Here is a 25,294-nt window from a genome sequence, read left to right as displayed (position 1 = left end):
TTTTCATTAAGATTCATAAGTGCTTTGAGATTCTTTGTAAGTGAAAGGTGTTGAGATGCTGCATTTTCTGCCACTTTCATTTTTCTGCTACAACAGCATATAATTACAGTCATTAAATTGCAACAGCCTACGAATGAAAAGTCATTCAGTGGAATTCTGATTATAAAAGCTTCTTGTCTGTTGAAAAGACCCCTGATGAATGGTAAAGACAAAGTGGCAGAGTTCAGAGTACTTTGCTGTGGTTTCCCAAATCCCCTGAAAGATCAGGAAGAGAGGATAGAAAGGCACAGTGGCAGAGAGGCCAAGATAAGGGGCCACGATCTCTCTTCACAACACAATTGAAACATAATTATTTCATGCCAGATTGTGTGCTCAGCAAAGCCCTGAATAGGGGCCGACATTTAACTTTAATTAGCTGTGATTTATTCATACTGACTGGATCACGGGAAGAAATTGAATCATCTGATTATAGTCAAGCATGAAAATGACCTGATTAAACACTTAATGGAACCTAGGGAGAGAGAAACAAGAGGAACCTTTGGCAGAAGACACTGGGACAACATTATAAAGGAGCAAAAGGAGCTATGCTTTTCTTAACATTGATCATGTGTACTATTCTGCATACACAGTAACAACCAGCTACCCTTTTGTTGCTAATATCTGATTAAGGCATCAGGTGAATCGAACAAGAAAGTGGCATGACATCTAAGAGGGGTGATACATAATTGAGACTATCAGATAACTCTTTTTCAGATAGGGCTTTACAAATTTTCTTCTTATGTTTCACTGTTTCTTTTCTTCTTAGGTGTGCCAGCGAATGAGAGTCCTGATTCAAAGACCTGTAGCTCAGCCAAAGTATCAGGGCTCCAGCGCAGCCAGGAGCAAAGCAACAGTGAGGTGCCGTTCGTGCCTCCCATCCCCAGCCCCACCCCGGCTTCGGCGCCTACGGGCTCCCCTGCCCCCGCTGCAGCGGCGGCCCCACCAGAACCTCCTAGGTTGCGAATCCCCACCCCACCTCCTCTCAGTATCAAGAAGGAGCAGCAACCTCCACCCCCTGTCCCTACCCCTGCCCTGTTGAGGGCACCACCCCACCCCCAGCCCCACCCTCCCCACCCACACTCACACCAGGAGTCCTGTGTTCTTCCACCCCAACAACACCACGCACGGCCAGTAATCAGCCACCAGGTGCATCACCCGTTGCAGTACAACAGCCTCCACGACATCAGGTAGGTTGGTACGTGGGCACATTTGATTACAGTGGCAGGAACGTCCAAGATGTGAGGCATCTGTGCTTAGTTTAAAATGGCAGCCCACTAAGAAAAAACAGTCACTTCTGGACATATGCACGATATATCTAATGCTGAGGTTTGTCTGTGTGAGACCACTAACGATCTCTGACTAACAATAAGGGAGCTGTTCACTCTTTCACCTTTTTGTACCAGATCATGGTATTAGATTGGAGACACTACCACTTTCCTTTAATGTTTTTCTACCACTCTAGTGGAGCCAGAAATAAAATAAATTCAGCGGCTTCCAAACGAATATAATGCATTTCAGTGACACAAGACACTGTACCGTGTTTTTACGTTTTGTCCTATTAAATTTTCAGCCACAGCAGCAGTCCAGTGGGTCTTCCCAAACAACACTTGCCCCCATCCCCTCACCACCACATCAGTGGGCTCCCATCTTCAGCCCCCAGCTTGCCTCTGTCCATAGCCAATCTTTCTACCTCGCACTATTCCTCCTTACGGAGCCCCGCCCACCGCCATCCGGCCATGTTTGCAACCCCAGCCACATTGCCTCCACCACCGACCTTACCAACCAACAGTTTAGTGGTGCCCGGGCACCCTGCCGGCACCCCCTACCCAGGTAAAGCTGCTCACCTTACATGCTAGATGGTAGCTTCAGTGTAGCCCCAGTTTATTCCCCTCATGTATTAGCATACATTCAGGCTGCAAAGGTAACACTTTTTTACTCTATAAGCAAATTAACTAGCAAAGTCTGAAAAAAAGATTTTAAATCACCTACTGCAATTCTGACTACATTTTCTGAATCTTCAAGGACTGAAAATATATATACAGTTTAATATATATTAGGAAAGAAGGTTTTTTAACCCATTAACCCTATTGCAGCATTTCCTCTCCCAGTAACCACCTTTGTTTTGATCCAGAAAGAAGAGCCATAACTAGGGTTAAAAAGGTTTTTCATCATGCAGCAGAGTGAATACATTTTTATCCAGATATTTAGAAAACTGAGAATTATGGAAATACCTTCAGAATAATAGTCATTTCAAATGACTTTATCAGTTTTTTTCAGTTAATTATTTTCACAGAAACAAATGATTACTTCTGTGACCTGAATGTATGCTAATGTAACACATGAGAGGCACAAACTGGGGCTTGCCTCAGAGCAAGACACAAAATCCTCTTTTTGTTTCAATTAGTCATAAGCTCTGTAACATATAGTGATGTGCTCATTTTGAATTCCAGGTATGTATGGTATGATCAGTTGTACAGATATTAAGTTAATCATTATATTCTTCAACATGTAATTATTGGTGGATGATGTTTTCTGATGTTAATGTCACAAAATATTTGTGGTATTAACAAGTGTGGCATATGATCCTGATCAGGTAAGTGCTCATTCTTTACATTTTTACTTAGTCTAGTTCAGCCATATATATTTTTTTATTATCTCTAATGATGTATGCAGTACAGTAGTTTTTCCCCTTTACTGATTTTTAAAAAGGCATTTCAAAACCTGACATACTCTATTGTTAAAGAAAAACACATCTGGTTATAAAACTATTGCTTGCAATATTCTTTCCATTAAAAAAAACACCTTTCAAGGATCAATTTTCAAAATACGTGTACATAGTAAATAATAATAATAATGATAATTTGGTATCAATCTCAAAAGCATTTTGCATAGTACGTAAGATACTAAAGCTAGTAGTAAGCAGCAGCAGCACTCAAATACCTCTGATATCCTCATTAATAATGTTATACATTTCCAAAAAGCCCCACATGCACACTCCCCTTTTGCAGCACAGAATGGAAATAAATCCATTTAAATGTGAAATAAAATCAAATGCTGCTTCTCCCAGAAGTCACATGTTTTAATGCTAGGTCTTATTTTCACTGGTGGAGAACGTCACACATTAATTTCTAAGATGTACTGTATTTATGGTCCTTTGGAAATCTTAAAAGAGTGATGAAGTCACAGTGGAAGGACTTGGATGCGTCCCTAGAAAATGTCAGCTAACAGCTAGACAGTCATCACAGCTGGAGACATCTTGCGCATACTGAAAGCAGACACATTTTAAAAAATGGTGCACTTAGTCGACAATCTGATGCAACCTCAACAACCAGAATTATGTTTTCTCTTGCCAACAATATGTGATTTGTAACGATTTGATAATATGTTCAGCGATTTCATCAAAACAAGAAGTTTCATGCTGCAGGAGAAGGAAACAAATGTCTCCAGCAATGATGGTGTTCCCAGAATATGTAATAAATATGCCAGTTGTGCACTGACTTTCTAATAGAGGACAAGAGTGTGTGTGTTTTCTGCTGGGATGACTCTTGGTTCTCTCTTGTCTTTAGATACCAGCCTGTTGATATCATTCAACCAACCAATCATGTATTGCCAGCCTCATTCGGGGATTCTGATTGGCACATTGTCACAGGCAACTCTCTTACCACCACCAATGAGTCCCCACGTAGAAAACCCTCACAGCATGAGCTGGAGAAACAGAGAATGCCAGGTGACTATTTTCTTTTTTCTCTTCTACCCTTGTTGTGAAGACTGACTGGGCGCCCGTGCCTTTTTTTTTCTTGTGTCCCCCCCTCCTCCCCCCATTCCCTTTTTTCTTTTTCTTTTCTTTTCCTTTCTTTTTTTTTTTTCTTTTTTTTTTTTTCTTTTTTTTTTTTTTTGGTTTTCTTTGCTCTCCTTTCTTGCAGAGCATGACCTCCTAAGGCAGGAGCTGAACAACCGCTTCCTGGTTCAGAGTTCAGAGCGGGGCAGGGGGCCGTCCGCCTCGCCGCTGGCCCCCGTGTCGCTCCTGAGGGCAGAGTTTCACCAACACCAGCACATGCACCAGCACCAACACACCCACCAGCACACCTTCACGCCCTTCCCCGCCAGTCTGCCCCCGGCCGCCATCCTCACCCCGCCCACCGCACCCCCCATGGTGCGTACCCAAGCCAGAAATGTGAGGATAAGTAAAATAAAAGCTCCCGTAACTTCCCACCCACCCACCTGTCACCCCTTCCAGTCTCCTCTTCAATCAATTTCTCCCTATTTTTTTCTTTATCCCAAAATTCACCAAATATGTCCCATAGCTGTAGGAACCCCTCCCTTGAAAAGAATATGACTTTGATTCAATTTGAATTTTGCTCTTTGATTTCTGCATAATGTCCTGCTGCTAAAGTTTGAGAGCTGATAAGAAGCTGGGAGCAACACATCTGTTCCAATGTAATAAGGATGAATGTTGGGCAGATATTGCCATGGGCTGCCATCTCCCTTCACACACACACAAACACACACACTAGCACATCTTCATCCAGATACGTGTTAGTTGCTCCTGAGATTGGTCAAGCCTGACCAAGCACTTATATACTTTTTTCATGCTCTGCATCTTTTTCATCACAAATGGACTTTTATGTAAAACTGGACATCGACAGTATGCGTTACTTTACATAGAGAACATTTCCTGACACTTGCCATGTCTGTCAAACCAGCAAATGTTACCAAATTTTGTTTAAATTGTTCATTTAGCCCTTAACTTTGACAAGCTAGATTTTCAATTGTTTGCATATGGATGTGTTTTTAAATGTTTTTGAATGTTTTCATTTGCCTGTTCACCATGGGCACCAAGGGCGCCTTCAAACCTGTATGTGCGAATACATTCCTGCAGACTTGTATATTTGTGTGCAAGTTCCTTGCCACATGTGTGTGTTTGTATGTGTGTGTGTGTGTGTGCACACAGCTCAATAGCAACCATACCTGCCAATGACGAATTCAGAGCCTTGCAGTTTGTCAAATGACTTCATTGTGGATGAAGGCGGGATGACATCACTACAAAACTGTTTTGATAATGTTTTTAATTGCTTCCGTGCTTTGCTTGCCATCAAGGCATGTCTCTGGGAGGGGAAAGGGGGCCAGCTCTCAGATTAGTGCAAGGGAAAAAAGGCTATGACTATTCATCCATCATTTTAAATGCACAGCAATCTCTGACAGTCGATTCAGACAGGGCCCCCATTTGTAGCTTTTTGGCATTAGTGTAATAGATCTAATCCATCATGTCATGACCTCTGATTAAGAGCCTGTGGTCCCATTAAGGCCTCACTCCAAGATTATCCCCATCCTGTACATTAGAAATCAAAGCTCTGGTATTTATGGCACAGTCTCAGATAAGCATAAAAACGATGGTTCTTCAGCCAACAGCCATGCCGTTATCTGGTGTTCTGTTCATTCCTGACATGGTAGGAATTATGTGCAGTGTACAGACTTGTTTTTGAAGATGAAAGTGGCGATTTTCTCCATCACGCTAATGTCCACATTATGTAGCCTATGATGTATATGCCCCTGCCCCCACCCAGTGTCTTGTTGTCTTGTTATGATGGGAATTCAGAGTGCCATTAATGTCTTCAGCTGTTTTTTCCTTTTAATTGAAGCTGTGTTGTTACTTAACTTATACCTTTTCCCTCCCTTCCTCCCCTTAGTATCAATGCCTTTTTTCTTCTCTTTGGGGGTTCCATAGAGAGGCAGGGGTAATGATGATGTTGTGTTTTTTTTGTTTTTTTTTTACTGTTCTGTCATGAAAAGGCAAACCAACTATGGCCCAGTTGTGCATCATCTCTCTATGGCTTTCTTTTTTGTCTTGCTCTCTTTTACTCTCTCCTGCTCTCTAGACTCCCCATGTCATTTCAACTATGTAACAGCCCTTGGCTAATGGCTGTAATTAATGAAATTATGAACCCTCTATATTTGTTTATTGTTCAACACCCTCAAGCAGCTGGCTTGCCAAATGGCAGCACTGAGTGTCTTTCCTACCCCGCCCCCTTGCCCCTGCCATGTCTTTGGACAAGGAATATCCTTAATTGTTATAAGATGAAATATTAAGCTTTAATTAGCCAAAGCTGTTTACTATAAAATCGTGACAGGCATCATAAATTACAAGGGCAAGAGTTTTTGTTTTTTTCTTTTTTTACAAGGTCGTAAAGAGGCTAAAATCCCTCTTGCAGTGTCAGACATTAAACAGGCCGTGCCTTCAGAGATGCAGAGGAGCTGTTTAATGAGCTCGGAAGCTGGCTTGACGTTTCCTCTCAATAGGCTGTCTGTCTTTGATTTGGACCCATTATTGCCCACAAACAAGGCCGCCAACACCATCACTGCCACTGCTGCCATTTTGTGTGCAGATGTGAATGGTGCTTCTTCAACAGAGGGCCCCTGATCCTAACCCGTCACCTCCACCAGCAGCTTAGCCAAACCTACACCCTCTCCCCCCTCAACCACCCGTGTTGCAGCACACACACACACTCACACACATTAACACTGATTCATACCCACTCATTTTTCTGTTTTATGTAAACCCAAAACATCTGTGCCTGCCAAGAGAGCTTTGTGAAAACACTCGCAAAAAGTACCTGCAAATGGTTTGTGTATTTGCGGAATAGGAATAAGTTACTGTCACATGTAATTAGCCTGTTTCAAAATACAGAGCCGTACTGGTTTGCAAATGGACATACAAAGTCCCCATTCATATGCAGGGAAAACATTTGCAGTCCTCGCGCCCTCCTTTCTTTTTCAGCTTGCTGACTAGAATTCTATGTGTTGACGACATGATCAAGAACATTTCTTCTTATAATGACACAAGTTTTATATGGTAGATTCACACTGAGATTATTCTGGTAGGCATAAGTTCTGCCACAAAAAAACTTTCCTCACATCAATTCAGCATTTCAAGGTTAAATCAGTACCATGCTGATCTGTCATGAATTAGCTACTAACCATAGCAAATGCCATCTACTTTGTTCAGTTTCAATCAAAAAAGACAGACTGATTGCACAAGTGGTTACATATATTCTTTCCATTATTTTATGCATAGAAAATTGGCCTATTTTCTTGACTAAATCTCTTTTGAAGTCTGGTTTTATAACACGCAAAGCAAGCTTACAATATGTCTATATGTCTCCACATGTTCCAATTCAATCTATACCACTGTAGCATGTTGTTAAAAAAAAATCCATAGCAGTCAAAATCAATTACATTCACATTTCTACAAATTTTACAGTGACTAGAAACAACTGGTCTGGTTTTAAAATGGTCTGATTCCCATGATGGGCCTCTATGCCCAACCTCTATATGCTCAATTGGAAAATCATGCAGGCTGTCTTCATCTTGGCAGTCTGCTAAAGTAGTCATATTCTAAGTAATTTAACTGCCTATCTGACCGTGCAGTTTGAATAAACCCAAGGCCAGTGCAAGCCAGTTGTTTTACTTCAGGGCTTGTTTTTCTGGATCAAAACCCTACTTATTAATAGTTACAGATGTTGATTGTTTGTTCTGTTTTTGTAATGGAAATTATTATTAATGAAGACTTTTGCATAAAGGATTTTGATACATTATTCTGTGGACTTTTGTTTCCTAATGCTTTTCCCTCTTATTTCTTACAGTTCGACAAATACACTCCCAAACTGGACAATCCTTTCATCAGACATTCAAACGTGAGTTTGTCTTTTGTCATTTGAATTTAAATTTGTTATTTGCACTTGGCAAATCAAATATTTGACATATTTGAATGTTGCCATGACAGCATTTATTACGGTGGTTGTGTGTGTGCATATGCTTCTGTCCCTGTACTTTTCTTATGATTTTGTTTTGTGTCTTTTTGTGTCTCCCATTCTTTTCTCCCTAGTTCTTCCCCTCCTATCCTCCTACTATGCCAGGCATGCCCCCGCTGCTTCCACACTCAGGACCCTTCAGCTCACTGCAAGGAGCCTTCCAGCCCAAGGTCAGCCCCATATCTCTACCCTCGACCCATGAGCTACAGACATGCAGTGAATTTAAGAAAGCATACAGTAAACCATGCAAGTTGTTATACGATTGGAACAGAAATTCGATAATAGCACACAAAAGGCAAAATGGAATTTTAAAATGCAAGTTGAGTTCTTTATTCAAATCATACATATTCAAATAGTCATTTTTTGCCAGTGTAAAAATATAAATGTATATGAAGATATGTAGGTATTTAAATGGGTAAACACAGTCAACTCTATGGATTTATTAAAAACAAATAAGGAAAAGACTGGAAATGGAAAAATCTGATATGTAATATACTGTGTGCAATTAGCTCTAAACCACATGCCTGAATGTTTTCTCAACAAACACTAAAAGTATCTCAGGCAGGTGAGCAGATACACAGTATCCTCTATATGTGTTTTAACATAAATGTTCAATGGTATATCTGTAAAAAAAAGTTTTGGTTACACACTGCACTACAGTTCATTATATTTTATCCCAGGAAATTCCTTCCACTGTCTGTTTTGGATAAGAACAGCAGCAGAGATCTGTACAGTGAAGATGTAAAACAATAAACATCACTCCATCCAAGATAAAGTCATTATAATGCACTGTCAGACTTGACAGGACCTGGACCAGGGTTGTGAGCTGAACAGAGCTTTGACAGGTCATCCTAAACAATAACAAAACCATGTCTGTCTGTTTAGAAGAGCAGAGGAGAGAAGATTCAGGGGCAGTGGGGATGCAGAGGATGAGAAGGGGTGGGAGGGGTGTGAGTATGTCTGGCAGATGCCCAGCAGCTCTGACCCAGTGTAAGCTACTAATCAAAGCTGGCCTAAATCCGCTGGCCCTATTCCCAGCAGGCTCTGTAATGGGGAGACCCTTTTGTCGAAGGCCCCATCCAGATGGTTCAAGGAACAGTCTTATGCATCCAAAGCCGCTGCTAAGTATTCTTGGAGAGGAGCTTAGGGGGAAGGGCCTGGGATGCGTGTTTGTTTGTGGGGACTGGTGACCCAGGTCACCCCGCAGGATATTCCTATCCCCGATACAGGGATGGATTAATAAGTCTGATCTAGGCACTTGTATTCCAACAACTTAAGGAGGAGATCAGAGATGTGTTACTCTAGGATAACTCAATGCCTGCAGCATCACTGCAGTTTTATCTATGATGTCAAGCATATAGTAGCAGTGGTAGAGGATTATTGAACTATAGTGCCACTGAGTTTATAAGTTTAGAGTGTTGCTGGCATCTCTCGATCAATCTAATAGTGGATTTAGTCTTTCTTACTTACTGCATGAACACAACGCACAGGATTTAATCCCATACTAGTAGTTTGTATGTGCAAATATTTGTTGGGACATAATAGTGACAGATAAACTGGGATTATTCCTTGAGGACACCTTCCCATTGTAGAACCACTGTATGAGTCAAATTCCTCTGTGCATATAGTAGTAAACAGTGTGTAACAGGTTTGATTTCTTTCTTTCTTTTTCTCAAAGTTCTAACTGCTGTTGATCTGGTGATCATGTATCTCTTTCCTTTGCCTCTCTGTCAGGCATCTAATCCTATTGACGTAGCAGCACGTCCTGGAGCAGTACCTCACACACTCCTACAGAAAGATCCCCGGGTAAGCATCAGGACTTCTCTGAAGCAGTCTGCTCTTGCTCTGTTCGTTCTGCTGAAAGCCACACACGTGTTGTAAATATCTGAGAATTGAATGCATGTAAAGCCTCTGTGGAGCTCTGTAGAACTGGCTGCTTGTCTCTGTTGCTGATGATAATGATTTCCCGTTTGTCTGTACAGATAACAGATCCATTCAGGACATCTGTTAGGGTGAGTAGTTGCCTTGTTCATCTTTTGGTTGTTCATCTCTCTGGCCAGGCCACAAAGTCTAAAACAGCAAATGCTTCAACAATTCTTTCAGAGTTTTGGCTACATTTAAGGTTAGCTTTGAGGACTCTATTGGGTTAAAGTCAGGGTTAGAGTTTCTTAATCTTTTGCCTGGTTGAAATTTCCCACTTTGTAGTTTGGCCAGAAAATCTCAACGCCAGAATCCATTTTTAGCTCCCCATATCGAGCCAGCAGGCTAACCTCAGTTTCTCTCTAAATTTTTAGAAACCTGGCAAGTGGTGTGCAGTGCATGTCCAGATCGCATGGCAGATCTACCACCACCAGCAGAAAATGAAGGTGCGTGAGATGGATAATGATGTCTTTCAGGACTCTTGCTGTCATGTAAAACCAGATAAAGTATATTGGTAATGGAATAATGAGCTAAATAACATACTTACTGAATAAAAGTACAGTACGTCATAGTTAGATCTTTACCTCTAAAATAATTTGTACTTGTGTTGCTAGAGAAAGACAGAGAAAGAGTGTGGGTGGGACAGGCAGTATGCTGTAAAAGTTAATAACAATACAAAATCCAAAAACAAAAAAGCCATCTCCTCTTGTTAAATATTCTTTACATCTAAATAAAGACTATGCATGGCTCACTCCACTTCAAGAGAAAAGGGCAGATCATCATCACATTTAGAAACACAGAAAGTTGTTGAAGTAATAGTTGTGACCAAAATGCAACATGTGAACTTGGGCAGAAAGTGCTCGTGTCCTCTGATTGTAAAGTGGCCTCGCCATGGAGATCCTATGCTAATGCCACTGGCCCAGTGGTGTCAGTCCTTCTTGGGCTCTGAACCCTCGTTACTATGGATTTTGTGTCCCTAATCAGCTTACATATATTTGTTATAACACAACCGGCCAGAATTGAATACATGAAGCCATTGTTGATGCATGTGTCTTCCTCTGATCTCTCACCCAGTGCAGCTGAGGCTAAATCCCTCTCATTCTGTTGTTGGAAATATTTGGCACTGCTGCATATCAACCTAATTTTCTTTTTCTCTCCTCTTGTCTCTGCCTTTCTTGACTATAGCAAATGCAGCTGGATCCTCACAAACTAGACATGAATGGGAAGCTGGACTTGTTCAGTCGACCACCAGCTCCAGGAGTCTTTCCAGGATTCCCATACCCTCACGACTTGGCACGGCCTCTCTTCTCTTCCACAGGTCAGTAAAGTCTCAGTGTACCTTCCAAGACAAATCATTCAAAACACTCAAATTATTCTCAGAGGCTTGCTGTAGCATTTTTGTCTTTATGCAAAAGAGCGTTTACTACAGCTGCATGTCGAAATTGTTCCTCCACTGTAATGAAATGGCTTTTTTCTCTCCTCTCATGTAATGTTCATTTAATTATAGTTCTTTTGTGGTAAATGTTTTGCCAGTAAAGAGAGTCAGATACGTCTATGAATATGGATGACTCTCAGTTAGGTAATTGACTGATTTGCCCTGCGTTAGAGGGCAACAGAGAGGCAAACGGCCTTTGACTAGTAATTATGCAGTGGTGTGTCAGAGGCACTCCTGTAATTGGGTCTTTCATTAACAATTCATGGAATACGGGTGATGGTAACAGTGTTTTGTGAAAGAGGCCAGCTTGTTGCACAGTCAGAAACTGACCTCAATGAGCAGCTATAGGCTTACACACAAACATGGAGCAGCTGCACTAAAAGCAAAATATCACTTGCTAATTTGGTCAATGCCATTTAAACCCATCCAGTTTACATGTATATTAGGTTTGTGAGTGCAGAAAAGTAATTTAGATTTACTCAATTTCAAATTTTTATTCCTGGCTAATCATAGGGGTCAGAATTGTGTTGGTGTAGATAAAATTTTGGTCTCATTCTGCATGCCTAGTAAGAAAGTTTCTGATAGATAATAACAGCACTGTTATTTCCTCTCTGCTCTGATAGGCTCTGGCCACCCAGCTCCTTCCCCCTACGGCCCTGCCCCACACCCCAGCGGCTTCCTGCCTCCTAGCCATTTGGCAGGTAAGTGTAAGTAACCCATGTTGTGATATTTTATTATTTATTTATCTCATCTTTGTCTCTCTCACATTCTCTGTCTCTTTCCCTGGTGCTCATTTTATAACGAAATTACAAGCCACCAATAATGTGAAGCCTAGATATTTGTGGTTTTGTTGTCAGGTGCTTTTCAAGGTTATTGTGGAATTTATTTGGCAATTGTATTCACTTGGAGACACTTCTTGAGCAAACTTGTAGGCCATGGTAATGGAGAGTGTTGTCATTGTATAATAAGACTGTATGATTTAGAGCATAGCCTTAAATAACTCTGTTTGGAGTAATAGAAAGGATATTGCTACCTAGTATTCAGCCTCCAGTTCTATTTTTCAACCCTCACCTGTTCGGACAAACGTCATGCAGTGCTACAGTGCTGCAGTGATGCTTTTTTATGAGCTTGTGAAGTTAACTCTATATTTTACAGGTGTAGGATAGTTCATGTTGCTGGATTTATTTGTGAATTTAATTATTTTTACTCATTCATTTACTTACAACCATTCAACCTGAGATAGGTTCAGAGTGGGAGGCTGATTTCATAGAACAATCTCTTGAGTCAATTGATTTTGTGCTTCTGAATGCACAGTGCACTCAGGAAGGAATCAAATTTTCCTGTCCAGAGAATTCATGTGTGAGGCAGCTATAAAAATCCTTAAACCTCAATCTGTTAATAAGTTCTGCATTTTCTCAACAATTCTTGTGGAATTAAAATGGGACTGCTAAGTATAATTTGATGGATGCTGTACACTGGCTTCTCAGGGTAAACATTTGTGATATTACTAGAAATTTGGAGGCTATAGCCTGTATCAGTGGAGCCTATCAAACAGTCATTCTCCAGTTAAATCATTATGGTCTTTCTAGCCTAACTTTTACAGGTTCTAATTCCCCTGGCCTACCACAGTCCATTTTCAGCTTAGCACCAGTAGCTCAAAACTAATTTCCCCATCAAGCAGTGTTGTTCCACTACCCCCAGCAGGGTCAGAGACTCCACTCCAGTTAGTGGCAATGAATCCACCATCCAGGAGACTTGGTGACTGCAGAGTTATCAGGCAGAGAACTAGGGTAGCAGCGCTATAAAAAAAAAAAAAAAAACAACAACAACAGCTCGCTTGTAAGAGAAAAGCCGAGTGGAACGGGTTGGTGTTGGGGTGTGCACTGCTAGCCAGCCCCCCCTTTTGCTAATCCCTGTTTGGCATTTTGCAGATCCTTTCAGTCGCTCCAGTTCCTTTGGCGGCCTCGGCAACCTTTCAAGCAGTGCCTTCGGAGGATTAGGCAACCCCTCGCTTGGTAAGCGCTGGCCCCCTCTCCTCCTCCTCCACCACTGCCCCCTTCAATCTGGCCAGTGACAGAACAGAGCAAGACAGCGTTAGACCACAGGGAAAGCCAGGAGGGGAGGAAAAAAATCAAGACACTTAGCTCTAGTTTCTGTGTCAAAGCAGCGCTAGCCGAGGGAGGCCCAACAAGGCAGTACAACACAGTACAGCAAACCTCCTCCCCGCCTCCATTTCACCCACCCACCATGTCCCCAACAGCCTGGCTTTAATCTGGCTGTGCTTCTGCCAACAGGCACTCTCAGGTCTGCTGTTTGTTGGCAATTCATCTATTAATTATTTGACAAGCCCCTTCTGCACCACCATGGAGGGCTTTTCCTTTCCTGCTACATCCTTTTCTTTATGCCTTTCATTCTTTTTCTTCATCCCTTCTATTTTTGTGTGCCAAATTGGTCGCCCTGTTGTGAAAATGGATGTGATAGGAGTAGGACATGCCGTGGAATTATAAGGTCTCCCTTGGCTTTTCACAGCCCTAAACTCTAGAGGGCAAGCGAGTCTTCCCTGTTCATCCAGTGCAAAAAAGAGAGGGGGAGAAGCCCTTTAGTTCAAAAGCAAATGAGTTTTTTTTTTTCTGGTGGGGGGAGCCATTAACCTCTAACTCTTTCAAACAGCTTCAGTGAGAGAACCTCCAGAGACAAAGACAAAAGCAGCTTTTGTTGAGTCTTTCTCCTCTTATGTGTCCTCAAGAAGGTTTTGTGCCCAATTAACTTACAGTGGGTCCCATGCCTGTCTCCCCCTTTTCCTCCAGGGTCCAATAGTGTGTTTGGCACCAAGGAGGGACCAGGAGGACTGCCCACATTTGGCAGCCCCCACCATGACACCTGGAACAGACTTCGACGCACCCCGCCATCATTCCCTACCCCGCCACAGTGGCCCAAAACCGCAGACACTGAGAGAAGCAGCTCAGCCAACAGCCATGAGAGAGAGCGAGAGAGGGAACGGGAACGAGAGAGAGAAAGGGAGCGGGAAAGAGAGAAAAGAGATGCGTCCATTGGGAAAGAGGAAAAGGATAAAGACAAGTTGGTTTGCTTTTTTATCTACTTTCTGAGGATTATTTGGAGGATCTAGGCTTTCAATTTAGTCAGAGAAAAATATTATTTCAGCAGTAATACAATTACTGTTTGTTGTCATCACATCTGACCCGACATTTGACTGCATTATTTCAAAGGATTATGTGTTTTCCCCCAAGAAGATTACAGATCTGATCATTTTACACACAACAAAAGGGTAGAATTAGTTAATAATTTTATAAACAAGATTTTATTTGGAAATTTTATCTAGTTAAATCAAGCCTATACAGACCACCTACAGTACATGATACTTGCTTTTTCTGGTACATCCTAAACTGCTGTATTATGTGATTACAGGGATTCAGTGGATCGCAGCCGGCACTCCAACCGTTCTTCACCGGCATCTGCACCAGTTAGCTACCAGATCAGTAGCCTGATTCGCTCAAATAGCCAGAACTCTAGTGATTCAGGTCGGCATCACAGTGGCAGTGTAGATCGGGTTCGTGAGACGGAGAAGGAGCTGTTAGAGCGCCACAGAGAATCATCCACACTGGCTGACGTGAAGGTGAAAGAAAGCCGCTCACCTGGCAAGGAGATGCTAGAGAGGAGACCCTCCGAAGACGCCATCAAATCCGCTCAACGCTCTCCTTCTCCATACTCCAAGGCAGTGATCAATGAGCAGAACATGAAGATGGCAGGTGGGCCCCCACCTACACTCAAGGACAGCGAGAGGAAAGAGCCCCCACCTGCAGACCTACTCCACAAGGTGAAAAATGACATGAAGATTAAGGAGGAGAGGAAGGAGGAGCAGGAGGTCATGGTGGTGAGTTCCGAGCCCGCCCCACAACCACCACCCCAAGCTCTCCCCACTCCCATCAGCCAGCCTGCAAATCCACATCACCACCACCCACCATTGTCTCAGCAGCACCCTCTTCCCTCACCGCGTGGCAGTGACATCCCAGCACCTGGCCTACATGGTGTCCCCATGACTCACTCTCTGCCCCTTTCCATGAGTGCAATGCCCCAGATGGGCAGCCTTAATGTACTGGACCGTGCTCGCATGGCTCCTTTCATGGGAGTGAGTCCTCTGGCAGGAAGGGAGCGACTGCCCCACCCGGCCTTCCCTTGGGACCCTCTTAGAGAGGCCTACCGCAGCCTGGACCTGCAGCGGCGAATGGACTTTCAGCTCAGAGCTGAGCAAGGACATCGCTTCCCCAGTGTGTATGAACAGGAACGCGCCTACCGCGAGAGGGAGGCTCATGACTATTCTCACCACGAGCACCTATTGGAGGTGCGCAGGGAGCATGAGAGAATGAGACAGCAGGCGGAGGAGCGAGAGCGCCTTCACCTGAGGGAGGAACTGGACAGGGCACGTCTCCATCAGCTGCACCAGTCCCCCATGGAGGGCCATCTACCCCACATGCCCCCCTTTATGCCCCACCTAGGCGGCATGCCCTACCCTAGACTCAGCCCTTCCACTGGACACAATGGCCCTCTGAACAGAACACCTCCAACTGCTGCTCTCAGTGCTCCCCCACCCCTTGTGCCAGCTGGTAGCGCCAGGCCAGCCTCACCCAGGAGGACTACACCCCTCACCTCCACACAGGACCCACGGGACTACTCCCCATCTCGCAACCCCAAAGAGGTAGAGGCTCGGTAGCTTCTTAGAAAAGTGCACTATGTCTTACTAGATGCACTCACACCCCTCACTCCCCAAATCTAAAGCTTCTTGTGAACAAAATGCACTGCTCTTCACCAGAGAAGAGCAAAACTCCCTAAGGGAAAGGGTATGATTGTACAAAGTAGAGGTGTGTAAGGCTGATTAAGCACATGCCATGACTTTATTTTTAGCGGACTGGAGGTTGAATAATGTCGGTAAAGAGAACACAAATATGTGTATGTTTATATCCGACTTAAATATTTGATAATTATTAATATATTAATCCAATACTTTTTTCAGCTTTGTGCGGAAAGAGAGGTCCTGAAATGAGTTTGTACATTTCCTATCCTTGTTCCATGTATAGATATCATTTCTATGAATTTTATGTATTTTGTGCATTAGCCACACCTTTTACTATATTTATCCCAGTTGATTGTGAGACATATCCATTATGACCCACTGTAAAGACTGGATTTTGGCTTCAACCTTCAGTAATTTAACCTCATGGTACCAGGATATCCTCAATGATGACAATGTACAATATTACATTACCAATTTGTTTTGTTCATTTGTTTTGCCTTTGAGATATGCAGATAAATATATATTATGAGGTCTTTGTTCAGTCTCTGTAAAGAAAACTGGTGTACATAACTTGTTGATATTCATTCGCTGCAAAATTACTGTGTAAATTTATTAGGCTTTTTAACCATTTCTAGAAAAACAAAATTAAATGAAACATGGGGAATCACTTCCCTCATGAATATCGTGGTAACAGACAAGCCTCGCCAATGGATGGGAAGTATGCCAGGTGGGTGTTGTAAGGGCGCCTAGAAGGATCATCTGCAATCTATGCAAAGCAGCACACAGCACCCTAATGAAGAGATCACCTGGAGGGAGCAGACGATACTGGTGATACTGAGAGAAACTTGGATTAACACATGTCTATATTTACCAATGAAGTAATGACGGAATTGTTAAAGACTTCCACGTCACAAACTGGACCAGCCCCAGACAGAAACGAAGGACACTTTTTAGTGGGCAGCAAAAGGACTTTCTCTGTCAACCTTGTGGTGTTGTGCAGTTGTTTTTCTTAGACTCTTGTATACAAAACAAGTAGAGTTTTAGGCGTGCAAAAAAAAAAATGAAAATGAACATTCATGGTTTAAAATGTATGGAATAAAGTTTGGACCTAATGTCATGCATTTGTTGCTTGTCTTTAATCTTTTTTATAATTGTCATTGCTGACTACAAATATCAAAATAGTCTGTAAGACAAACTTTCTGAGTGTAATGTTAATGTGAAGTTGATAGGTTTGCCAATAACGCTTGTGCCTCAGTTTTCAGCATTTAGAGTATTTGCTCATCTGATATCAAGCTGTTACTCTGAAATCATAGAGGCAACAGACTTGGCTGGAAGAGTAGCCACAGCCATCAGATCATTTGACCATAATCTGTCATACATGGGCTGCAGAGCTCTTCAGAGGGGATCGATGAGATTGGGTGAAGGCAATACAGAGAGGGACTAATAGGACATTGATTTTGTATGAAAGCAGGTTTTGAGTGTTTGTGTTGCAGGTAACCGGTATTGACTGGCAGCACAGCGGCATATTGACCTGCGGTCTGTACTCATTAAGAAGAGCAATGCCTGGGAGGCAGGCTATCGGATGGTTGAGGAGAGGCTCCTCTCTCTTCTCATACATCTTCTCTCTTCATGCACACCACTCATCTGCTTTTCTAATGAGGCCGGAAGGCGCTCTGGAGTGGGCCACAGAGGGAGCCCTGAGGCGCCCCATCCCGTTATTGACAAGACCTCGGCTGTGCTTGCCGCTTGTCTAGAGACAGCCAATTCATCCTGATAATGCCCCAGCTACTCATCTTGCTGCTGTGTGCTGAGAGACCCACCGATCCTCTCCCATGGTACCAGCCCATAATGACAGCGTGGATCAAACCGTGGCCAGGTCATTAGGGGATGTTACTGAAAATCAATGGTACGCCTGTGTCGCACACACTCCAGCAGGGTCTTTTTTAAAAGGGCCCCTTGAAAAGACTGTTTGCCAGAATGGGCATGGCGTATTGGGAAGACTTAAATCACTATCACTTTCAATTTAGGCTCCCAGTAATTGAGCCACATATTCCTCTGATGGGTAGCATCTGTCCGTGGCCAGCTTCACTTTAGAGCTTTGTGCTTTTAGTCCTAATCATCTAGTCAACAACAGGTACTTAACCCCTGTACTTGTTACCGCATAGTGATTTTTCCTGTAACTATTATTTACCAAGCAAGCTTTGGTAGAAGAAAAACACACACCTTATATTTCCCCTCAACTCAATCACTCTGTCGTGCGCTCTATCCATTTTACAGCTGAGTGTGGAACGGCCCTCCGGAGATGAAAAGCTCCATCAATTTCACTCATCGTCTGGCAAGGTCAATTTATTTCAGCACACAGTCCATCATCAGATGGGAATCAATTGACACATTGCCTAGCATATCCAACCCAAGGTGGGTTATTACAGCGTCTGCAATTGTCAGGCCTTTTCAAGAGCTATCCTTCAAATATCCAGGCTTTTTTCTTTTTTGCCATTGTTTATGATTTTCTATATTTACTTGTTAATAATTTGGAACACTTTTCCTATTTGATTGAACATTGTTACTATGATAGATTTTCATGTAACAGCTTGTCAGAAAAAAAGCAAATGTGAGACATAATTGTGTATTTTTATACTCATTTCTCCAGTATAATCCCAATTAATAGGATATGGTGGTATCTGAGGTAAGACATTGTTTTATTGTTACACTAATCCTCTTCATTTATCTGTGAGAAACCTCAATGCTGAGGGTTTAGGATTGAATTTTCATGGTCTCAAATACCTCCAAAAAGCATTTGGCACAGAGCTCACCCCAGATTCAGCGAACAGTGGAACAAGCCTAAGGGGCTTCTATAGAGCACAATGGAAGCTAATAACACAGTGCCAAGCTAATAAGATGGGCAACAAATGAATGGTTCAGTCCAAGCTCCTTTTCTCTCTTGCTCACTCTTCCCCCGCTGATAAAACATGTATGAAAGCGTTTTTGAGCCGCAATGTAGTGGCTCCCTAGACTTTTCCTCCAGTGAGAGCTAATGCATTAGTTCCCATTTGAAGGCTGTTTTGAAATGGAGATTGGTAATGAGATGGGAGGCCCCTGCCATGATCACATTTGGATGGCTGGGGCCTCCGCTGGGCCTAGTGATTTGGGAGACCATAGCTCTGCTCAGAGTTCAAGCCTATCTCTCTACAGGGGTTAGCAAATCCTGATGAGAGCCATTCTAAACCACTAAACTATATCTAAACTGTGAGCTGAAGGAGAGAGTACCAAGTCAAGGGCTTAGGCAGTGGATCTCTGTCACAGCAGTCTTTGCAGACTGCATGTTGTTTTGACCACCTAAAAAGGCTAACAGCATACATCCTTCCATGTTGCTGTCTTTTTTTAGCCCTCAATGTCAACAGAGCGGCAGCTGACAGAAACCAGCCCAGTCGGTGGCTAAGGAGCTGACTTGGAAACAGCCGAATGGTGTGAATTCCAGACCCTGGTGACAAAGTGCTGTCTAATATCTTTGCGCCTCTGGACCTGTGACAAATATTCTGGCTGCCTCACACCACTACCGCCACTAGAGCTGTGCAAGGAGACCAGCCAATACAGCTAGGGAAGGAATATACTGTAAATCACTCTGAGAGAGCTCCTCAGAGAGCTCCACGTGAGACAGGAGTGAGACAAGGAGGGGTAGAAGAGAATTAAGGGAGATGGAAAAAGAGGAGGTCCAGAACAGCCACCAGCCAAAATAAGTTTTCCACTTTGATTCAATTTTGAGGATTTTTCCATCCTTTGGTGAAAGCTCACCATCTCCCACACTGGCCATATTATGTACACAAACCATAAAAAATGAATAACATTTATGCAGCTGGGTGCATCTGGCAGTGATAGTCCTCTCATTCAGGGACCCACAAGATGGCACTGTGCCTCCACACCACCATTTCTGTTCTATGTATGGGCACTAGACAAGAGAAGACTTAGGGGAGAGGTGGGTGGTGTAAAGGGAGGCTCTCAGATGCTTCAAATGAGTTTAAAAAAAGAGATTTCAAGGCAAATGGAGGCCATACGTGGCTCTTCCAATTTGGCACAGCCGACGCACATGATTAGCCGTAGAGACATTAATCAAAAGTGGCTCAGTATTTGAAGGGGTGGTGAGAGGCATTGCCAGCTGGTGACAACATGGCTTGTGTGCACGGGCCAAGAGTGAAGTTTATTTGAATATGGATCTTGCCGTGACCGTATTTCTCCAGAGCTCAGTTAACAGAGTGTTCCCTGGCTCATCACTGGGATCGCCTCAGAGCTGCTTGGCACCCGGGAACGCGGAAGTTTTTCCAAGCCGCAGAATGAGAATTACGATTTAGTCCATCCCCTCTGGTGGTGTGGGCATATTCATAAGCATTTATTCAGTTTGACGCTGGCAGAGACGCAACACCTAGTCCTTGGCAACCGTCTGTGAGGATTTCCTTTCCAATATGAAATTATGAAATTGACAAAAAAGTTGTTTTTACAACCTATGAATTAATAACACATTTAAAAATAAAGCATCTAATCTTTCCACATAAAACTATGCTATTTCTCTACTGAAAACAAGAAGCTTATAATAAATTGTCAGTGTTCCCTGAGAGCCAGGGCATGAGTTAGAATAAGACCGCCAGTACTCTAAACTAGCAGCAGCACACAATCTGCTTTGTTGAGTAATGAAGGTGGTTTTAGTTTTTGTGTTATTCATTTTAGTACCAACTAACTGAGTTACGCTTTATAGCAGGATGAGTAGGGGCAGAGTTTGGGTCAGTTTACAGATGCAGTTTATTTGAGCATTAGTGTTCTGGATAAACCACTATAGCTTTGGGAACCTAAACAACAAACAACTTGGTTGTGTGTATCTGGTGTTAAATATATGAGAGCATGTCGATGTACAACCTTGACTCACAGAATTTACCTTTGCATACAATTCATTTTCAAATTTGAAAAGCAATTTGAATGTATTGCTGTTGTTTAGTAGCTGACCTTGCTGTTGACTACAGCATTAGCAAACTTGGCTATGGTGATGTTCAGACATTCACACTTGCTTAAGGTAGCGAAAGATCATGGTCTAGTCCAACATCATGTCATGTTGTTCCATACAATGTTTATCTGGTTCATAATTTTGAGTCTGGCATTACTATCACACACTCACACAGGTTCACCACAGTGTGTGTAAATAATATATGAAAGAATCAAACATGATGCTCTAATATATTACAAATACAGTTGCTGTTTTATGAAATTCATTTTTCCTATAGTATATTGCATTAAACGTGATCTTGTGTGAGGTTATTAGATGCTTATTGGATTCTAGCTGTTTCTGTCCGTTAAGTTCCACAGTTGTGCACAAAATGGCCACTTAATGTCATTAATTAATTAATTATAACTTCATGATATTACAAAAATACCAAATGTGGCTATAAGGAGGTGGATTACGTTCTTCTTGAGAATGGCTTCCACAGGACTTCTCAGCATTCCAGACCTGGCTTTGCTTGCCTCCCATGTTTCTTAGGAAAATTCTCTGGCAGCAAACATGCTTTGAAAGGCTCTTATCTCTTATCTGGGCAGGAGTTCCATGCACCAAGATAACAAACCCTATCTTATCTTGCTGTGTTCGTTAATGTCACAGCTTAAGGGGCTTGTTCTTCCACTTGCAATGGGGCTTGCAGAGCGGATTGTTTGCAGATTAGTCAACACAGGCCTCTGGAGGACTTGGAGCAAATTCAAAATGCTTGTCTTGTCCCACAGATGTTCTTGTATGCATACATTTGCGTATTGGCTGCCTCCTGCTTTTCTGTGTCAAATGGCATGAGTACCACACAATGGTTGGTAGGCATCGTTACACACAGTGAGATCTACAGTAATACTTGCCACATCAGACAAGCCAGTTGTGCAAGCCAAAGCAAAAATGTGAATGATACCCCCTCCCTCAAGGCCAACTATGTTGCTGAATGTTTTGGGAGTGACTTATTCTGTTGCCGATTAGCACACAGCCATAATCAGTGATACATTTGAAACATTTATTTCAGATTACCAACCAAGAAAAATATTCAGGGTGCAATATTTCATGCACTTTGTCCAGCCTGTGTGGCCAGAATCATGATCATCCCTTTGTGACACTGGAGACCAGGCAAAGCTCCATTGACTTCAGCCATCTGGCTATCTCACACAACCCTTGGCTACACAGTGGTTCACTCAGCAATTGATTGGGGTGTTGAAGTCCAGCTATTTAACACATCAGAACAACAAGTACTGCTATCAAGCTGGCCCTTCTCATGCCTCATTTCTGTGCCGCCCAAGAATGTGTCTTATCTCTTCCCTTCTGCTTGTTGGTTTAAGCCAGACAGCATATGCCCACATTCCCCCTGTAATACACCATTGTGCTTTTGGTGCGACCCTGACATACAGACAGGTTGCAGCTGAGATATGATCAGGGGTTTAACCCCTGTGTTGGTTACTAAGAAGTGGGCCTTAATAAATCTGCTTCCATATTGCAGTCTCTGGGAGGAGTATAACACCAGAAAAAAGGCATTTTCTTCCCAGCATGCTCTGTTGTTGTACCAAAAGACTGACAGATGAAAACAAAGCCCTGTGTTCCATGTTATTAAATCCCGCTCTCTCACCTGATTACATTCTTATTATTGCCTCCATTCTTTTCTCATTATTGTTACTTCTAGTAAAACAGGCCTGATAATGTGCACTTTCTCACTAGATGCACAACCTACTCATTCCCATCTCTGATTCTTTGTAGTCACAGAATGGTTTTTAAATGAAAAGTGTGAGTGTGGTGTAATTATAATTCTGGGGATATTATGAAATCAAATATCACAATGAATGCAATTTTATTTGCTTGTAATCTCTCTCACCCAGGCTAATAGGCATTTTGAAAAGGCATGCTCGTGGGGTTTAAACAGCAGACCATCTCTAAATAGAATGGTTGCTCCACTCTCTTGCTCTCCGGCTCTGTTCTTTTGTCTTTGATACACAGGCAAAGATCTTGACAGTCTGGGAGACGTGGGAGATTTGTCGGCCTGTGATCTCCATGCCTCTCTGACAAATGAGTGCCTTTGGCAGGGCTGCTGGAGGTATGGCTTCTCTGCCCTGCTGGAATCCTAATGAGACTGCTCTGGAGCTGCTGGTAATGAAGTCGGGGCACAGGACCAACCTGCTGCCAGAAATGACCTTTAATCTACACACATGCAGTTCATTTGGCATGCGATGACTTAAAACTGCTCATATACCTTGGTGCTATTACATCTAACACATTTTCCGGAGATGATACAAGAATAGGCTAAAGCACAGAATATGAATCCTCACAGTCATGCATTTGCCACCTTTTTAAAAGCACATTTAGATACTCGTTAATTTATTGCATGCTGTTCATTATAACAGTTGCAAATTGTTCACATTGTTTATTTCCCAACAGGCAGTGATGGCTGATGTTTTATCAGTATTCATATTTGACTAGTGGGATAATTTAAGATGCAGTCACCATTTAGTCAATCTTCATTACACTGGACTCAACTGCTTCACCAAGCATACAATTGCTTGTCATTGATTTTGCAGATTCTTTTCAGTCCATGCACTTCCTTGCACATTCTCATCTCTCTTTTGGTGTGACTGTGTCAAGTAAGATGTTAACAAATTATAACCAAAAAATCTGAATCCCCCTAAGGACAAATGTATTTATTTCAGCTCCTCTGTGAGCAGGAAATAGCTGATATTGATTCTGGATGTTGCAATTCCACACTGAGGAATCTCAAAACCGCAACATTAATTCAGTCCAACTCAGTATGGTTGCCTTTGATTTCAGCCTTCAGCTTCAAGGGGACTGAGTAATGATTCATAGGAAGCACAACCACTACCCCTTGTGGCCCACTTGCCCCAGTGCAGCATGGGTAAATGGCACCTCCAGCTGCTCATGGGCCCCTCCTGATAAGTTAACCTTGTGATAACATGCTAATGCCTGATTAATGTTGCAGTAATTAGACACACGCTTTTCACACTCAGTTAAGAGGACATCCTCCAGCAATTAGCCTGAGCCTAAGAGAGATAATTTCCGAGAGCACAGCAGAATCACGTTCCTTAACTCGCCTCCATTCCCTCTTGGCAACATTAAGGTTTATTTTCTCATTATTTAATTGCTCGTTTGATGTTTTGTACAGCTGCCACAAGTAATCTTTGATCCAATTAGCAAATGCTGATTGACAGCACGGGTGAGGGATTCAATAAGCTGCATTCAATTTGCCGTTGTGACCTTATCAGAAGATCTGCAGAGGATTTGCTGTTCACCACCGAATGCCAAGTAGAAATATAATCATTTTCTGTATGAGTATGTTCTGCATGGATAGCACACCTTTGTATATAGGTGTGTTTGTGTGTGCATGCATGTGCACCTCTAAGTGTGAGTCTCTGAAAAAGCAGCATGTGTGTGTTTTCTTCCTTACCAGACATCTAACAATGAGGAATGAATGCATTAGTGAGGAGAGGCCCCTGTACTCTTCAGCCTACACACTGCCCATTAATAATGTACTGCCATGGAATAGATGGGGGTTAGCTGAGCTTAGTCCTGCATTAAAGACTCGTTTGCTGTTTCTATTAGAAAGGCATGTTGGTCTTTCTTAAACAAGAAAGATCACTCCACTTGTAATTGGACTATATAATCCTATATCAGAAATGTCAGTGGAAGTACTGAGTCAGCTCTGTGATTTCTTTTCAGTGTTAAAAGTGACTGGAACCCCTTGTAGTTTTTGATGTGGACATAGTAAATGCTATTAATATAAAACAGAAAAAAACATTTTAATCACTTCGTCTATAAATGAATGACTATGGGGTAAAACAGGATTTAAAATAAACATTTAAAAGCACATTTTCATTTAAAATTAGACAATTTTCACTTCACAGGTCTACTGACATTTTGCAGGAATTGCAAAATGGGGCTATATAAACATTCACCGATTGGCATCAGCTATTTCATTTATGCCACAACAATCAACGACTCATTGATCAACTGTGTTCCTTTCAGCTGAGCAATAATATCCACTCATATTCCTGCAGGCACATAGGGTGACCACTATAACCCTGCATGTTTCACTATAATTGGGCTGATTTACTTCACAAGTGCAACCTTCTCTTTATGTGCTGTATGTTGAGCATGGCATTCAAAATCTTTTTTATGTAAAAATATTATCAGCAGATATTGTTAACGTAGCAAAAGTACTTGTTCCAGACTATGATGGGCCCTGTGAGTCATAGATTATTGCCTGCAATGAC

At 42.4% G+C, this 25,294-nt stretch overlaps 1 protein-coding gene across 8 annotated transcripts in view; it reads left to right on the top strand.

The window, feature by feature from the left end:
- The window catches only part of fbrsl1 (fibrosin-like 1), a 265,854-nt gene extending 248,725 nt beyond the window's left edge, over nucleotides 1-17,129 (top strand). For 2 of the 8 annotated variants that reach the window (XM_026320781.2, XM_026320776.2), the window contains 13 exons: nucleotides 806-1,226; nucleotides 1,610-1,869; nucleotides 3,963-4,213; nucleotides 7,680-7,730; nucleotides 7,922-8,017; nucleotides 9,582-9,653; nucleotides 9,830-9,859; nucleotides 10,142-10,213; nucleotides 10,953-11,085; nucleotides 11,826-11,909; nucleotides 13,134-13,217; nucleotides 14,010-14,280; nucleotides 14,629-17,129. In XM_026320781.2, the coding sequence (XP_026176566.1) occupies nucleotides 806-1,226; nucleotides 1,610-1,869; nucleotides 3,963-4,213; nucleotides 7,680-7,730; nucleotides 7,922-8,017; nucleotides 9,582-9,653; nucleotides 9,830-9,859; nucleotides 10,142-10,213; nucleotides 10,953-11,085; nucleotides 11,826-11,909; nucleotides 13,134-13,217; nucleotides 14,010-14,280; nucleotides 14,629-15,931 (3,128 nt within the window). In that variant the 3' untranslated portion in view covers nucleotides 15,932-17,129. Of the gene's footprint in view, nucleotides 1-805; nucleotides 1,227-1,609; nucleotides 1,870-3,605; nucleotides 3,767-3,962; nucleotides 4,214-7,679; nucleotides 7,731-7,921; nucleotides 8,018-9,581; nucleotides 9,654-9,829; nucleotides 9,860-10,141; nucleotides 10,214-10,952; nucleotides 11,086-11,825; nucleotides 11,910-13,133; nucleotides 13,218-14,009; nucleotides 14,281-14,628 lie in introns of all 8 variants that reach the window. The other 6 variants (XM_026320775.2, XM_026320774.2, XM_026320779.1 and 3 more) reach the window with 6 other exon arrangements.
- Nucleotides 17,130-25,294: the final 8,165 nt, after the last annotated feature.

The sequence above is a fragment of the Mastacembelus armatus genome, chromosome 9 (genome assembly GCF_900324485.2).
Source record: "Mastacembelus armatus chromosome 9, fMasArm1.2, whole genome shotgun sequence".
NCBI lineage: Eukaryota > Metazoa > Chordata > Actinopteri > Synbranchiformes > Mastacembelidae > Mastacembelus > Mastacembelus armatus.
The sequence above is the reverse complement of the archived record's forward strand: the minus strand, read 5'-3'. Positions and strand labels throughout refer to the sequence as shown.